The sequence below is a fragment of the Carassius auratus genome, unplaced genomic scaffold, assembly GCF_003368295.1.
Source record: "Carassius auratus strain Wakin unplaced genomic scaffold, ASM336829v1 scaf_tig00009130, whole genome shotgun sequence".
Lineage (NCBI taxonomy): Eukaryota > Metazoa > Chordata > Actinopteri > Cypriniformes > Cyprinidae > Carassius > Carassius auratus.
Window position 1 is genome coordinate 1,124,612 of NW_020524006.1, and position 18,250 is coordinate 1,142,861.

General features: G+C 40.1%; 1 protein-coding gene across 1 annotated transcript in view; it reads left to right on the top strand.

Annotated features, from left to right (window-relative positions):
• The first annotated feature begins 520 nt into the window (after positions 1-520).
• The window catches only part of LOC113072480 (serine protease HTRA1B-like), a 36,971-nt gene continuing 19,241 nt past the window's right edge, over positions 521-18,250 (top strand). The window contains exons 1-3 of the mRNA XM_026245474.1: positions 521-1,122; positions 11,493-11,595; positions 15,712-15,916. Of these exons, the coding sequence (XP_026101259.1) occupies positions 576-1,122; positions 11,493-11,595; positions 15,712-15,916 (855 nt within the window). The 5' untranslated portion in view covers positions 521-575. The remainder of the gene's footprint in view (positions 1,123-11,492; positions 11,596-15,711; positions 15,917-18,250) is intronic.

The window sequence follows — 18,250 nt, forward strand, 5'->3', positions numbered from 1 at the left end:
CAAACAAATGTGGCAACTTGCCCCAACGTTCATGAAAAAAAAAATAATAATTCTTAATCCTTTCTGTTAAAATGTTTATTATGAAGTTCAAGGGTTTTTGAAAACATTTGGTCTCAGGGACTCAAATATATATATATTATATATGTGTATATATATATATATATATATATATATATATATATATATATATATATATATATAATCTGCAATTGTTACCTTAAAAAGCTATTTCTGCCTCAATTAACCCATAATAATAGAATGCATTTTTTACTTTTAAGAGCTATTTCTACCTGAATTAACCCATAAAAATAACATGCAATTGTAAGCTTGAAGAGTCTACCTGATGTTAAATAATTTTCGGACGTTAAATAAAAGGTGTGTATGGGACAATTTTAAACACATGCTTGAGGCGTGGCCTACTTGTTTACCATCGCACCCCGTCCCACCCACATAACAACGTCATATACATCCAACCAATCGGCGTTGCTGTTTATGCTCCCCGAGCTTTATAAAGTCTGTCACTGAAGGGCATGATAACGGGCATTTGACAGCACAACAAACTCTGTCAAGTTTACATGCGTTATATTTTTATTCGTCTTAACAACTTAAGTTACTTGAAGAGATTTTACTTGAACGGTTTGTTATTACAGATTAATATAAAAATGCATCTGTGGGTTCTCTGCGCGTCTGTTATTCTGGTGCCTTTGCTATGTGATGCGCGGATCTCTAAGCGTTATGTGATCGGTTGTCCGGAGCGCTGCGATAAGAGCCTGTGTCCGCCCGTACCGGCCGACTGTCAAACCGGAGACATTCTAGACCAGTGCGACTGCTGCCCGGTGTGCGCGGCCGGCGAGGGTGAGCCCTGCGGCGGTACAGGGAAGCTGGGAGACCCGGAGTGTGGAGAGAGTCTGGACTGCACTGTGCCTGAGGGGGTCGGACCAACGACTACCGTGAGGAGGAGAGGAAAGACCGGCGTTTGCGTGTGTAAGAGCCCTGAGGCCGTCTGCGGAAGTGATGGGGTGTCCTACAGGAACATCTGCGAACTCAAGAGAGTCAGTAACCGGGCACAGAAACTCCAGCAGCCGCCCATCATCTTCATCCAGAGAGGAGCCTGCGGGAAAGGTAAGACTGGCGCTCCAAACCTTGCGCTGCCTGCACTTTTAATAATCAAGGTTCTTTCTTGGCATCTGTTTACATGAAGAACCTTTGGCATCAGTGGAACCTTTCCATTCAACAAAAGGTTCATTACATAAGAAAATAAAAATAAAAACACTTTGAAATTTTTGAGTGTTCTTCTTGAAAGGTTGTTTGAAGAACCAAAAAAGGTTCATGTCCCTTTTTGGTACCTTTATTTAAGAGTACGGATGGAGTTCTGGACACGTTCTGGAATAAGGTGCATTAACAAATCCACAGCAGATAGCCACACACCGTTCCCTGCAAGACGTGTGAGCCTTAGTTCATCCAGATTCTCTTGGAAGTGCAGGAGGAAAAGTAAGAGAGACAGTGGTCTCCTTAAATCCATCAAAGAGCAACAGAGGGATCGGGCCCATCAGGAGGTGTTGAGTGCATAAATGAAATGGAGATATCTCAATCACTGTAGTCTAAGCAAAATGCAACCAGTATCCTTAGCATAAGGTCTACACAACATTTTGAAACATTTAAAAGGTAGGAAACCACATAATGCTACTATCTAAGACCATTTGGTCCGAAATAGTGTAGGCATCAGACAGCAGGTTTTGTAACAGATCTTTAATGTACTTAACAAATTTGTTCCTCTGCACATGCTGAACAAACCTCATTCAGTGTGTTTAATTAGGCATTACCAGATCTTTATGCCAGTGGACGTAATGATTTCCAAATCAAGCCTGGCACTGTCTGCACAAATCAGCATAAACCGACTTTCTGCGTACTCCCTTTGGCTCATTACGGTATCACCTCACTTTTGTTCCGGTCACCGTTTGACTGGCCAAAAATAGACTTATACGGCGTGTGTGTTCCTGCACACGAGCTCTGCTGAAAAGTTAATCTGAGATCTACAGCCAAAACTCTGTTTGTACTCAGTCAAAGCTATTACAGCAAGACATCTCCCATCACATGATGTAATCTACATCTGGAGTTCTTGAGGCTGGACATTATCTAAGAAACGAATTCTTTGAGAATCCAGATCTAGGTCAAATTTTACAGTCATTGAACTGTTTTTCCTTATCCACATTTTCAGGAGACTTGAACTAATGGGTGCCTCGTAAACTGTATGGAGACACATAGTAAATACCATGTCAAAATATTTATTCAAATATTTATATTATTCTGTTGGGGAAATGACATTTTAAGTATGTTTAGTATAAAATGGCTCACTACTTTGTCTTGCTAAGACAAATTTCTTGGCTAGCATTTTATGCATCCTAAGCATAATCTTGTAATATTATCAAAGATTTTCTATAATTTTGTGTAGTTGGACAAAAATAGTACTCAGTAGACATTTGTATACACATACAATACAAAATACAAAGTTTTTTTTTTCTTTTTAATGCATTACATTCCTTGTATTTCAACTTATCGCATACTAGGTGGAAAAGTTGACTTACTTTTGAATAAACAAACACACAAAAAAATTAAAAAGGGCATTTGGCTTTAATTTCTAACAGATGTCAGTTCTTGATTTGATGGACTATTTATTGAGCAAGAGAATCAGTGATATAGACTTTCAGTGACTGCAGTTTTACTGCAGAAATTTCAGTAGAAGTATGTATGTCTCGAATATAAGTTGAACAAGTAAGGGTGTTGTATGCTGCAGTAAAGTAAGCACACACTCTCTTTGGTTTGTCTCAAGTGCTGAGTTTGCATCAGAGGAGGAAATGCATACCGCTAGCCAATCTCAGCTGGTGGCATGCAGAGTATAAGATCTGTAAGGAAAGTTTAAGAATCTAATGTCAACAGCACAGTTCTGAGTTCAGGCAAAATGCCACTGTTGTGGAAAAATCATCAGGGAGGGCAGGTATGTTTCAGTCATGCATTACCTGTCTAATGGACATAATTTTGATCATTTTACAGTAAATGGAATGCCCCAAGTATAAGACAAGCTAAGTAAAGCATTACTCTTACTAATGCTTATGTTAATGGTTAGTGATTTAACAAAAATCATATTTATTTTTAAAGTTCGGCACGTGACTCATCCCACACATTCATAATATAAGCTTGAAAGATAACTCAAATAACTTAAATATCCCATAGACTTACAATGAACCAAAGCCATATCTGGACAGAATATCATAGATTTGCTTTTGGCTTTCATTTGAAATGTCTTCTTTGAGTGACACTTTTTTCCTTTATATTGTTATTAGTAGTAGTAGTAGCAAGTAGTAGTGGTAGTATTTTGTGTCATCAAAATTGTCATTTCTCTTGTGCTCACTTTTACTTATTATTTTTATAATTTACAGATTTCAATTTTGTTTTACTGCACTAATGCTACTGTTGGTAAGGAATCATCTCTCTCTATAAGTCAATAGGATGTAACCTGCTAATAGCACCCAACGACATTACATCACACTGTCTCTAAGTCTATTTGCAATCCTTCCTACTATAGCTGGCACAGCCAGCAATGACATAATGTACTGTAGTTTACACAAGGCTAATCACATCTGTTTGCATTACGACAGTATTTCCCATTCATAAAAAAGAACTGGCCCATATTTCAACTGGAATATCTGAATTTCCACATGATTCATAACCTACTAGCTATAATCCAAAACAATTGTAAACTTTTTTTTTTTTTTTTTTGGTGCCTATGATATACTAAACCTAAAATGACAAACAATACATAGCAACATAACTGAATTTAACTAAAAGAGCTGAACTGTATCAGTTTTTACATTTAGAATAATTATTTGTCCCAGGATACTATCTTTGTTTCACAACAAGATAACAGGATAGATTTGTAAGGATTAAGATGCCATATCAACCTCTTGTATAATTTACAAAAATACAAACTGACCACTTATTATATATATATATAGGGGTTGACATTAACTTTTTTGATTAATATATTATTTGTAAAATAGCACCGTTTTTTTAAATACACTTTTAACATCAGTACACTTTTAACTAGGGGTGCTCTGATCACAATCGGCCGATCGTTATGCGCAACTCGTCAGTAAAGCCGGTTATCTAATCAGCGGTTAATTCCATCAGGTGCGTGATTTCACATCGAGCAGCTGTTACTACACAGAGCCGTTGTTAACTGAGAAGATGCGCAAATCCACGTTCATTTTCAGCGTTTATTGGCGCATCTTCTCAGATGCCAATAAACGGGACAATGTGGCACCCTCGGTTTGACGTATGGGCCCTGCACCTCTGGCCACACAACCTTCCAGGTTCCCAGAGTGGGTTCTAAACAAAATTTTAGAGGCTAGAGCCCCGTCTACTGGAGGCTTCTACACCTTAAAGTGGTCTTTTTTCTCCGCTTGGTGTATAAACCATGGCAAAGACCTTCAGACTTCTGTTTTGACAGGTGTTTTTGCAAGAGCTGCTGGATCAAAGGTTACACTCAAAGTCTATGTTGCGGCCGTAGCGGCTTCTCATGCCCCTATCAAGGGCCAATCAGTGGGCAGACACAGCACGGTCATCCGCTTTCTAAGGGCTGCCAGGAGGTAGAATCTGCCTCATCCCTCTGCCATCCCTTCATGGGATTTGCCCACGGTGCTGAGGGCCCTAAAGGGCCCCACCCTTGAGCCACTACAGTCTGCCAGAATTCGGTCACTGTCGCTGAAGACTGGCCTTCTTCTAGTGCTGACATCAGTAACGCAAATAGGGGACCTGCAGCCACTCTCTATTAGCCCTGCCTGCCTGGAATTCAGGCCTAATGCCATCCTGAAACCAAGGCACGGTTAAGTACCTAGGGTGATCTCTACTCCATTCAGAGCTCAGGTCATTATGGTCTCCACGCTTCCTACCTCTGAAGAGGATAGTGAGCTATCTCTGCTCTGCCCAGTCAGAGCTCTAAGAATCTATATTGAGCATTCCGCCACCTAGGCAGTCAGTACAACTCTTTGTCTGCTCTAGAAACCACACCAGAGGGCTCCTGGTTATGAAGCAAAGACTCTCTAGATGGATAATAGACATCATCTCGGTAGTGTACTATTCGTTGGGCCTTTAATGCCCCATTGGATTACAGGCCATCTCAACTAGGGGCATCACCTCGGCTTCCGCATGGTTCAGTGGTGTGTCCATTGAGGATATTTGTCAGGAGGCCAGCTGGGCCTCGCTGTCCAGATTTGCAAGATTTATAATCTGGAAGTCCCGGCCTTACAGGCCAGGGTCCTTTCCGCTTAAGTGACACGCACTGTGTAAACAAATCTAATGGAGAGCCCTTGACCGAATCACGCTCAAGCTCTTTGGCATCAGTTCACTTGCCACCTCTCAGCCCATGGATGTTGGAGTGACAGTAGTACTTTGGAATGATTAACCAGGCTGGGTGTGACCTCAAGGAGTTTAACCTGGATTATTATTAATTTCTCTATGGAAATGGATTGCTTATGGAAGTTTGATATCTTAGATATTCCACTACATTAGCATGGCATGATTGTACCGTTCCCATATGCGTCTAGCAAGACTTTGATTCAGTCAAAGTAATCTGAGAATCCTGACTTGACAGGCTTCATCACCATAGGCTCGTGCAGCTCTGCTGCCTAGTCATTGGTTCATTTTTCAATACACTGCACAAACCACTGGCCGTGCTGTTTCACTGCATGAATGAAAAAGGCTTTTTCCCCTATGTGTCTAGCAAGAGGAAGTACAAGTTCCCATATCTCAGGTAACTGAGCTTACGTTAAGTAACCGAGTACGTTATTCATAAATAGAAATACTAGCATATATATAATGGTGCCTTTAGGTATATTTGGATGTCTTGGATCTCAGAGTTGAGTGTTGTTTATTGCAACGTCAATTCTATTCCATATTTATGTGTGGTATCACAACAGTTGTTGTTACACATAGCAGACTGTGAGCGTTGTACCATTGACTACAGACATGCTTTCTGCTCACTTATCTCTATATAGATTATAGATATATTTATTGTAACGTTGAACATACAACGGAGTAGGGGATTCAAGTGCAAGATTTATTAAATAGAGCATAGTCAGAGCAGGCAGGGTTAAGCACCAGTAAAACATCAATATCCAAGACGAGACAAAAGAGTAATCCAGAAAACAGGCAATGGTCAGGCCAGGCGGCAAACAATAATAAAAAAACCAAAACAAGGAATCAGTCAAAGGTCATGGAACTAAGGTGGGGCAAGCCAAACAAGGTACACTGAATGGCTAAACAATACTCAGCCAACTGTGTGTGTCTGAGTGCAACTTAAATAATCCCACTGATAGGAAACAGGTCCATAATCAGTTCCTAGGAAGAGTTTTCTGGGAAATTGAGTCCAGGGTGAAAAGGTGATTGATAGCTCATGTGGAGAGTGGGAGGCACAGCAGGGACTGGATACATACCCCCACCCCCAAAAGGAGCGGTTTCCAGATGCTCCATGAACATCATAGTCCAGGTGGATTGTGGAGTAGTGTTGTCACAATACCAATATTATTGTTTCGATACCGATACCTAGTCAAGAATTGCGATTTCGATATTTTTTTGATCTTGAAAAGGGAAAATACACTCTCAAATATCATTGCTGTGCTTTATTTTAAAACTGGGACAACATTCTAATCATATAACACACTAATAAATTAACATATGAACAGCAGATATATTAAACAGTTTTCATAAGAAAATAAGAGTAATACATTTATCTTGATTCTGAACTTTGAATAAAAATATGAACAGCGATTATATTAAACAATGTCTCTGAACTCAGAAGATTAAATGTCAAAAGGTAAATAATATCAATTTAAGCAATGGCATTCAAGTAAAAAAAAGTTAATAAAATTTAGCAGCAATATCTCAGATATTGTAACTTATTCTGTCAGTTGCGTAACCTTTTCTTTCAGAGGAGAAAACTCAGCCAGTGAGCTATTGAGCGTCATCTTTATTGAGCGTAAACTCGAGGACCGGCGGCTACAGTATGACTTGTGCTCGCACATGCAGCCTAGTGATGCGTGGGTCAGGTTTTTTTCCAACCCACGGGTCCCGCTTTTATGAAATTATTTGGCCCGCACCAGCCTGCAAATAAAGTAAAATTTCTTTACCTACCCCGACCTGCGCATTGGGGACATCATGGAAGATACATTGCTACACGGCGCTATTAGCAGCGCATGAGCAGCTCGTGAACAGCTCAGTGAACTGTTTCATCCTGTCAAAGACTTACTCAACATGTGACAGAGCATGAGATTTGTTGAATGTGTTGAACCCATACGCCCTACACTGAGCGAGATTGAGAGATCTTCTCATTCGTGAACGAGTTGAATGAACTGATACATCTCTTTTATGAAGGAAATGAATGAGCATACAGGGTCAGTGAGCCAAGTATGTAAATCTCAATCAGCAATCAGCAGATACAAAGCGCAGTTATAGGTACTGTGCAGATACTCTCATTTCATATTTTGCATACAGAACATAACTCCACGTTTAATCCCTGATTAATGTGAATATTATATATGAACTGTCTGACCAAACAATTAAAATGTTAATTATGCAAGAAAACCTTGTGCTTTGTTCATCTGAACAACTTATTTAAACTATTTAATGTGATTATGCACACATTTTAGTAAAGCCAAATCAGTTTAGTAAAGCCACTAAATGCAGCCATCTCGCTGTATTGTTTTTTTGCTGCTTGCGTGAGGAGTAAAAATACAGACGTCCATAGGGAGGCACCGGAAGCGTATGTTGCACGCACCAACATGAAATATGTCTCTTGCAAATCTGGAACGCAGTCATTCTTTGAAGTATCGATACTAATACATTTAGGAATCGTGACGTTTTTAAGTTCCGAGAATCGCAATACTTTTGAAGTATTGGTGCACCGTGCAACACTATTGTGGAGCAGAGGTGAAAAAGGGGGAGGGATAGAGGGCCAGGCCCTTGTAGTGGAGGACTAAGAGACTGAGGCAAAGCTAGTGGAGCAGGAAACCAAGGCAGAGCGGGCAGAGCAGGGAGCCAAGGTTGGAGCTGGCAAAGCTGAAGAGCACCAGGGCAGAGCTGAAAGCTGAAGACCACAGAGTAGGCAGACCTGAAGATCACCAGGGTGGAGCTAAAGAACACCAGAATGGATCAGGTGGAGCTGAAAACAATGAGGACAGACCTGAAGACCACTGGGCATAGCTAAAGACCACCATAGATGAGCTGAAGGGACCAGAGATCTCCATGGCAGAGCAGATGAGACCAGGGATCCCGATGGTGGAGCAGAAGACCACCATGGCAGAGAAGTAGTGGAGAAAGACCACCAAGGCATAGTCTTGGACTACAAAGATGGAGCAGGTGGAGCTGATGTTAACCACGGTGGAGCCAAAAGCCCCCAGGGCAGATCTGGAAGAAATAGAGACCAACACTGCTGATTAGGCAAGACTGAAACATAAAGCAAAGAGAGGTCAGCATTGGCCTCAGGGGCTGTATCCTGGAACTTAGAATATTCATGGTGAGCCTCTGTGACAGGAAACTTAGAGAGTTCACAGACAGCCTCCAAGACAGTGACAGGACAGACAGAGAGTTTATAAATGGCCTCACTGGCCGTAAAAGGACAGGCAGAGAGTTCACAGATGGTCTCCTTGGCTGTGGCTGGGTAGACAAGGAGTTCATAAGTTGGCATCACCACCATAAGAGGAGCTGAAGCAGATGCCCACTGCCTCAGGAGGTTCTGCAGTGGAAGCCGCCACCTTGGGAGAAGCTAGGGCTGGTGCCACCACCTTGGGAGGTTCTGCAGCAGAAGCCACCACCTCCAGAAGAGCTGGAGGAGCTCTAGAGTTGGTTCTTGGACTGGAGCGGGCTCTAGAGCAGATTCATGGAGTGGAATGGGCACTGGAGCAGATTCATGGACTGGAGAAAGCTCCGGAACAGAATCATAGATTTGAGCAAGCTCTGAATCAGATTCATAGACTGGAGCAGGCTCAGAAATGGACTTGGCTTCGGAGGAGTAGTAGAGCATTTTGTAGCGCAAGTACACAAGATGTCTACCGCCATGACAGGAAACACTGAGGACAGGGGAACAGTCTCTGTGACAACCGGTTGCTCAGGCCCTTGGGATGCCATCTGATCTGGCCGAAACCAGCGGTTTGTCTGCCATACTGGAGAAAAGTCTTGGCTGCCTGAGCACTGTCTTGCTAGCTTCAAGTGCATCATTCATGATGGCTGGGAACACTGGCATGTAGTCCATGATTGCTGAAAACTGTGACATTATGTCCACGACAGCAGCAAACTGTGGAGAGACTCTGGACTGGTGGCCATCCTGTGAAGAAATCCTGGCGGCCATTTTATGAAGAGACTCTAGGCTGGCAGCCATTTTGTGAAGAGACTCTGGACTGGTGGCCATGTTGGGACGAGGCTCTGGAATGGTGTTATCTAGTGAACTGGCTCAGGTAACAAAAAACACGGCATTAGCGACCATTATCACAGGAACTGCTGGTTGCCATGATGTGTCAAGCTCTATAGCCACTGGAGCTTGCCAATGTTGTATGTATGTATTCCCACCATATTTGAAATCAACATGCACCTTTCAACTTACGTATTATCAAAAATTGTTTCCCACTTTTAAATATGACTTTACTTGGTCATTTATGTGCTTAGAATTAATAATTATTATATTTCTGACTCTAGACTCTGCTAGAAGGGCATATAACAAATAAGACATCCCATAACGACATAAAGGACATAACAATGACATAGTGAGCCAAATACAGTATTTAAACAGTATTGCATGCCATCAAATGCACACCCATGGCTTGAGTATGGCTACTGGTATGGTTATAAAGTATGCTATTTTACCCAACTAGGTGCTCACTAGGTTTTTGAACAGAGCAAAAAAAAAAATATATTATTGCTTTTAATGAAATGTTATTTTCAGTTTGTTAAAATATCACTTGCAAGAAGCAGATGTCCATAGATGCAGATGGCTTTTTCCTGAACTTTCCACATGTCCCTGGAGCCTATAGAATCATTATTTGTACTCTTCACATAAAACATGACTCATATGTGGTTTGCACAAATGTGTTAGATTTTATGCCAGCTATGACATAGCAAATGAAATGTTCTCTCGGTTTAAACGTACTAAGTCCTCTACAGATGTGTAGCCATATTATGAGAGAGGAAAAACAATTCCATTATCAAGATTCCAGAGTTATGATGGGATATGCTAGAGGGAATGGCAATCCATTATATAAGCCTACAATTTTTTTTTTACCGGCCTGTATCTACAGTAAATAAAATGTCATTCCTATTCAAAACCAACTTAGAAGATTAACAGTTTCTCCCTTTCCCAGATGTTGTCAAGTGACATTAGGAAAAGAAGGATCCCATGAATTTAGCCGCTGATATAAGTTATTATAGCATAAGACAGTAGAGTGTATATGATTTGTTAGTTCCACACTTATGTTGTAGGGAGTGTTTGGTTTGGCAAATGTACGGCAAATGAGGTTTTTCCCATCTGTATTGAATTATGGTAATTGCTCTATTATGTAACCCAAATAGTCAAGAATTCACAATATAAACCTCTCAGAAAAAAAAGGTCATTCAAGTTTTGGTGTTTTGGGTCAAGGTATTGTACATAAAGCTGTACACAGACCGCGAGGGAAGAAAATAGCATGCTACCTAACAAGGGGGCAGTGAAGATGTGCTTGCATGCAGATGTTGTGAAAGAAGGGTTATACAAGGTAAAAGATAGTGTTACATGTGCAAAGTTATGAAAGGTCTTGACTCGGATCCAAGTTTTGCAAGCACTTTCTGACTAAGGATGTATAATTTTCTAGCCAAGTCTTCCCAAAATCTCTTTTGTCTCTTTCATTTTGCTGTTTTATAAGAAATATTAGGACTTTTGGTGTGTTATGGAATAATTCCAATGAAAACAATTCCCCAAAATAATGGTTTTGTCTTATTTTAGCAATCATGGAAATGTGTGGTCAAATATTTTTGTATGACAGTACAAACTTGTCTCCTTGCAAGACATTCCTACATAGCTGTGCTGGTTTCTTTTTCCCCCACAGCACCTTGATCTCTCGTTTCTAGTATATAATCAATCAATTTCAGTTCAAATATTTAATGTCCCATTTATTTACTTTTTTTGGTAAGTACTCTATAAAATATTATTTTAAATTATGCCACAAAAAAGCAGCTCTGGTTGCCAGAAATTCACAGTAAAAAATACTATGACAATGTTTCTGGTATTACAGCATGCTTGTATCATTTCTCATTAAATTATATAATGTAATGATTAATTGTTTAACAGTTCCAAAAATCCTACATTTAATAGGATTTTATTATAAAATTGCATTATTAAATGTATATTATATAGTTCTTTTGCTCTACCAAATTGGTATAAACTGACTCTTTGTTTGCCATGTGTTCTTCAGGCCACGAGGAGAATCCAGATAGCCTCCGGAACAGATATAACTTCATCGCTGATGTGGTGGAGAAGATCGCTCCAGCTGTGGTTCACATTGAGCTGTTCCGCAAGTATGTATCCTGAAGCACACACTCCATTAATCAATGAGCACATGTCTCAGAGAGGACAACTTTATCAGGACTTTGACACAAAGCCTTCTGAAAATAACATCAGTAGCATCAGTGGAAACTTTCCATTGCACAAAAAGGTATTTACAAGGTTATTTAGATTATTAAAATGTTCTTCACACAATATATATATATAGTGTCACGGGAGGAGCACAAGACAGACACAGTGGGCGTGGCGTCAGGCCTCGGAGAGGCTTTTATTAACAGAAATCATAAAATAACAGGGAATAAAAGTGGCCAAAGGGGGAAAGTGTCCAAAATAACAGGGAATCTGGTGTCCTCGTCGTGCTGCGGGATTCGTGTGGGTCAGGCAGTGTTCATGGAGGAAGGGTCCAGGTAAGGGGCGGAGTCCGGCGGCCGCACGCGCTCCCCTCCTTGGTCCGGGGCGCGAGGGGCGGCGGCTTCCTCTAGCGGCCGCATCTCTCTCGTCGGCCGCGGCGCTGGTAGGGGATGGACGGCCCGGCATCCTGGCCCGTCGGCCGTGTTAACGGGTGCGGTTCTCCTCCGGATCGCGGGTCCGGCTGCTCACGTCTCTTGTGGCGCGGGAGTCCCTCAACGCACCCTTCCTGGACCCACGAGGACACCAGCGTGCATGCACGGGGAAGAGACCGGTCTCCTGAGGAGAGGCGCGTTGGGCTTTTAACCAGCGGCGGTAATGAGGCTCCACTTCCTTCAGGTGTGCCCCATCACACGCCGCCAGCCCTGACTCGTCCAGCGCCCCTCCTCTCACACACCCACTCCAGTCGGGAGCCTGGTGAAGGGTAGCGATTTAGGACGGGGTGCCGGTGACAATCAGGGAGGAGGCAGCTGACTCGTCACAATATATTTTTTTAATTACTCTTTGAAAGTTTTTTTTATGGAACCTAAAAGGGATTTTCTATGCCATCTCTACAAAACAACCTCTTGGAACATTTATTTTTTTAAAGTGAATGTGATCAGTTTGAATTTCGTTCTCGTACTCTTTCGCTGCCATCTTTATGAATTAACACTGGGCAAAATATAGATTTCCTCTTGTTCTGTCTTTTATTAGCCCTCTGTCATCAATATGAATAGAATTACTACTTTCAAGTAAGCATGATTGCATCCATATTGGCCCTAAAACAACATTCTTATCAGCTAATAATTTCTCTCTGATTTTCGGAGAATGTTGAGAGGTTGATGTTATTCCAGGAACATGTTTCTCATGGATAAATCATGCTGTGCGAGTTTAAGTTTCAAGCACTTCATTAAAATGTTTTTTTTATGGCATGATCCACTAAGTTTTATCCTCATTATAGAGTATTAATGTTGTTTTAAAGTATCTGTTTGGATTTTTTTTCACACTAGAATATTCACTCACTGGCCACTTTATTTGGTACACCTGTTCAGTTACTTGGTAATATAAATACCTACTCAGCTAATCAAATGGCAGCAACGCAATGCATTTAGGCATCTAGATGTGGTGAAGATGACTTGCTGAAGTGCAAACTGAGCATCAGAATGGGTAAGAAAGGGGATTTAAGTGACTTTGAAAGTGGAATGATTGGTGGTGCCAGACGTGGTGGTCTGAGTATTTCAAAAACTGCTGATCTACTGGGATTTTCATGCACAATCATCTCTAGGGTTTACAGAGAATGGTCAGAAAAAAAGAAGATATCCAACGAGCGGCAGTTGTGTGGATGAAAATGCCTTATTGATGTCAGATGTTAGAGGAGAATAGGCAGACTGGTTAGAAATTATAGAAAAGCAACAGTAACTCAAATAACCACTTGTTACAACCAAGGTATGCAGAATGCCATTTCTGACCCCCCAACACATTGAAACCTGAAGCAGATGGGCTACAGCAGCAGAAGACCACTCCTGTCCGCTAAGAACAGGAAACGGAGGCTACAATTCACACAGGCTCACCAAAATCGGACAATAGAAGATTGGAAAAACATTGCCTGGTCTGATGAGTCTCGATTTTTTTGGTTGGGACATTCAGATGGTAGTGTCATTCTCCCATCTGCGCTCGCAACCGCTTGCACCTCATGTTCAAGGACATCAAAAAAAAAAAAAAACAGGCATAAAGTTGGCTTGATGTTGGACGTTCGAGAGTCTCAAATTTAGGGACCGTCTCTAAAGTTACATATGATATTGGTTTACACTTTTCTAACGTCAGTAGCATTTGAGGAGAATGACTTACAGTCATAAACACAACTGTAACTGTTCATCTACTGTAGGTGTCGGCTATAATGCACAATTGAATTGAATGTTTGATATTCATAAAAATACAGTATTATATACTGTAAATCATATGTAAATTATGCTACTTTTTCACATGGGCTCAAACGCAAATTTGAAGCTTTGAAACTTTTCAGGTTCCCTTATGAAAATTACCCATGGTTTTAACAATAACACCACAAATCATCGTTCTTGTAGCCATGGTAACTGCAAATTAACCATGATTGCTTCAAATAATAATTTACAAAGAAGTATTAATATACTGTAATATTTTTTTGTGTAATATCTAATCAATATTTTTTGTAAGAAGTTTATTTAAACATTTTTATTTATTTGTTAAATTTGCTTTTCTAATAAATGAGTTATTAATGGTCAGAATGTGAATTTCATTTGTATTTAAGTTGAATAATAATTATATATAATATATATATATATATATATAATTTTTTTTTTTTTTTTTATTATTAAGATTAATTTGAAAAATTACATACACTTTTAAAATTATAAGCAGTATCGGTATCAGTATCAGAATCATCAGTATCAGAATCATTACAATTTTAACAAATTTAACAAAAAGTGTCTGTATCGTATCGCATGGAAAAAATGTGGTATCGCCCATCCCTAGTGGTAGTGTAATGGTGGACGTAGTGTCCGAGACGTCACCCATAGGTTTCTGAAGAACATTTTTGAAGCCAAAAGTGGGTGGAGGCGGCCATCGCGATCTTGGCAGCATGTCACCGCACATTACTCCTGGATTATTAAGCTAGTTACTGAAACCATGCCCACCTAGCTCGACGGCGGTGACAGCAGTGGCAATCCACCAAGTGTCCACGCCATTAATTATGCAGAAATGTAAGGCGTAATATAATTTAAACGGATGAGTTATACATTTTTTTTTAAATACATTTATTATCTTAATTAATAAATGAATTGACAACTGTTGTAAAGTTGGGCATTTTAACATGGGGGATCTATGGGATTGACTGCCTTTTGCAACCAGCCTCTAGTGGCCAGCTGTGCTATATATTATGCTATACAATTGCAGAGAGCGGGATGTTGCCACTTGGTTCCAATTGAACATCTTTTAAATGCCACAGTTTACCTGAGTATTGTTTCTGACCATGTCCATCGCTTTATGACTACAGTGTACCCATCTTCTGATGGCTACTTCCAGCTGGATAATGCACCATGTCTGGAAGCTAAAAAACATCCCAGACTGGTTTCTTGAACATGACAATAAGTTCACTTTACTAAATGGCCTCCACAGTCACCAGATCTCAATCCAATATTGTATCATGGATGTGCAGCCGACAAATCTGCAGCAACTGTGTGATGCTATCATGTCAATGTGGACCAAAATCTCCACATTGACACATTGAGGAATGTTTCCAAAACCTTGTTGAATCTATGCCACGACGAATTAAGGGAGTTCTGAAGGCAAAAGGAGGTCCAACCCAGTACTAGCATGGTGTACCTAATAAAGTGGCCAGTGAGTGTACATATTAATAGATCTTAATCGATCTTAAATATCATGATATCTTCATCATTGCATAAGACATATTTTGTGGAATGTAGAAAACAGCCAACCCCAATTTTAAGCTGTTGAAATTGTGCAAAATGTCTATTAAAGAAAATAAATAAATAAATAAATCTTGAGAACAACTGTCATGTGTTCCACAAATCACTTGTCAGAAGTTTCTCCTTGGACTCAAATCTAGCTGGAAGATATAGTCACGTCAAGGACGTTGAGAAACCATCATTCTTTGCTGTTCCTCTGTGGAAAGTAGACTTGTTCCTTTATGAAAAGCTTGCTCATAAAGAGTAATCTTCTAAAACCTCTTCACTTTTCTTTTTTAGAATGATGTTCACCAAGCGGGAAGTGGCGGTGGCCAGCGGCTCTGGTTTCGTGGTGTCTGAAGATGGCCTGATTGTAACCAATGCCCATGTGGTAGCCAACAAACACCGGGTGACAGTTGAACTAAAGACCGGCGCCACCTATGAAGCCAAAATCAAAGATGTAGATGAGAAAGCAGACATTGCTCTAATCAAGATAGACGCTCCGGTAAGCACCTACCCAGACGTTTTTATATCGCATATAAAGTAAAACTCTCAAACTGTTCCAAAATCTAGTGAGATGCCTGTATAGGTAGGGTTTTAGGGCATCATACCTTCTTTTGTCCAAATTCTAAGGCAGAATTAGATGCATTCTTCTCGGAGAGACCGATTCCATAATACATAGCAAAAGCTCAGTGGAAAAATTCTTCCTACATGATGGATAAGGCAAGAAAATTGTGAATTCAATAAATAATATTTAATACCAAAAATATAGTTGACAATTGAGTTTTATCCCATTGTGTGTGCTATGAATGAAACGCTTATTAGAGTATCACATATTTAGCTTAGCAATAAGCTAATGCCAAACTCCATTGAAATAAATAGCTGTGCACTTTGTAAAAGAGAATATTTATGCATTTATGATATCTTTATGAGTTGGGTGAATTCAGGTCACTTTGGTTGGAGCAAAATGGTGATGTACCTTTTCTACCAAAAAATCAGCAGTTTTTAACTCCATTTCTACAAAATGATGATTTAAGAATCCACATCAGGTACAGTATGTTTTTGCTTTGCTTTTATGCAATTTATGAAGGTACCCTGGGCCTAAAGAAAGTTGAGTAAACCCAGTTCAAATTATGACTTTGTGTTGCTGTTCATATGCATTCAACTTATAAATAGGATTTCTGACATGACTTGACTACACCATATTTATGTGACATACTGTACACGGATGAGCACTCCACTTATGAGATTCCATTTCAGACCGAATGCTGACTTGGAAGACTAGTTTTGGAAGTTCAGTTATTCACTTTCGAGATGGATAACATGCTTAGTCTTGTTGAATTAGCAACTGAGATTGTTTCCATGATGTGACGTCTTCAGCGATGAATTGTTAACTAAATTTATGCCATTTTTACCCCCTCCTGTTTTACACATACTCCGTCAGCAGTTCCGTCAGTTCTAGGTTTGTATAAGTTGCTCAAGCAAGCGGCAACACATTTAAACACAACAATTAGCCTACTTTTCTTGTTAGGCTATAACAAACATCTAAAATTAAAAATCACCCGTGACAGAAACGGTCGACTATTGTGCCTTTTGCATTTAAATCTTTATTACAGGCAATCCCACAGGTCTTAAGGAACTTTGTTTTTCTGCCTTGATAAAAGTGCATATGTTGCCTTGTTAATCTAAAGGTGCTCTTTTTCTTGTTTTAACCTAGCCAAAAAGCCATATGTTGATGGCAAAACACAGTAGGCTTTAATTTTATACATAAATGTATTGTGAAATTATTGCATTTCCGTGTTAATTTTTTACCGCAAACAATGGACTGTCACTTTAATTCAGCACGTGCAGCACAGCAAAAATAGACTCGGTATGTAAACCATCACTGCACTGCTGCAGATGCACTGCTCCTGCAACGCTCTGACGGACCGCCACCGGGTGCAGTGTGAACGCTGGAATCCGTTAACATGGGTGTGTAAAAAAAATATGCAACGCATACGCACTGTAGACGGAGTATGTGTGAAACAAGCGTAAGCACAGAAGTGGCCAGTAATATGCTCTGAGTATAATGACCCTGTTTTAAAGGAAGACACTTCTGTATCATGAAGAAAGACAGATCACGTGCCTTAATGCTTTCATAAAGCAGCTGCTGAATAAAAAAGATTACAGATGCAAATTTTCTTTTAACATTCATGAAGTGGCATACTTCCACTAGAAGATATACAGTAACAGTGGCCTTTCTCAGTGCTGCACAGAGAGGTCCACAGTAGCTGGTTTCATGTCAGTAGGTGTAAATATGTAGTATATTTAAGTACGACTGGAATGCTGTACTGACCAATCAGCACCCAGGACCAAAACTATCAATTTCATAATGTGCAGTATATACAGGATTAAAGTAAAGTTTTAAGAAATATGTTAAAATTGTCATGTCATCTCTTCAGGTAATAGTGCAGTGGTTTAAAATGGCAAATGTATTTATATAATTCAGATTTATTAATTTATTTTCTTAAAAATATAAAGACTAAAGACTGCATTGCACTAAAAAAAGACCAAGGCAGCACTGACTCAGAAAGTTTATGACCACAAATGACACTGGATGTACTTAACAATATACATGGTGATACTGTTTGTCAGGGTTTGGTAACAGTTACTGGCTCTTGTGCTGGCAGACAGCAGTGCCACGTCTCTGTAATTCCTCCCCGGACTCTCTGGCTCAGGTTCTGCTTAGTCACTGCCGCACTGTGAATTATTTATATAAAGAAACTGTCTCATATTCTTTTCAGCTTGACTTTCATGCCAGGCGTGAGTCAATTTTGGTCTCTTGTCCCCACTGAGAATT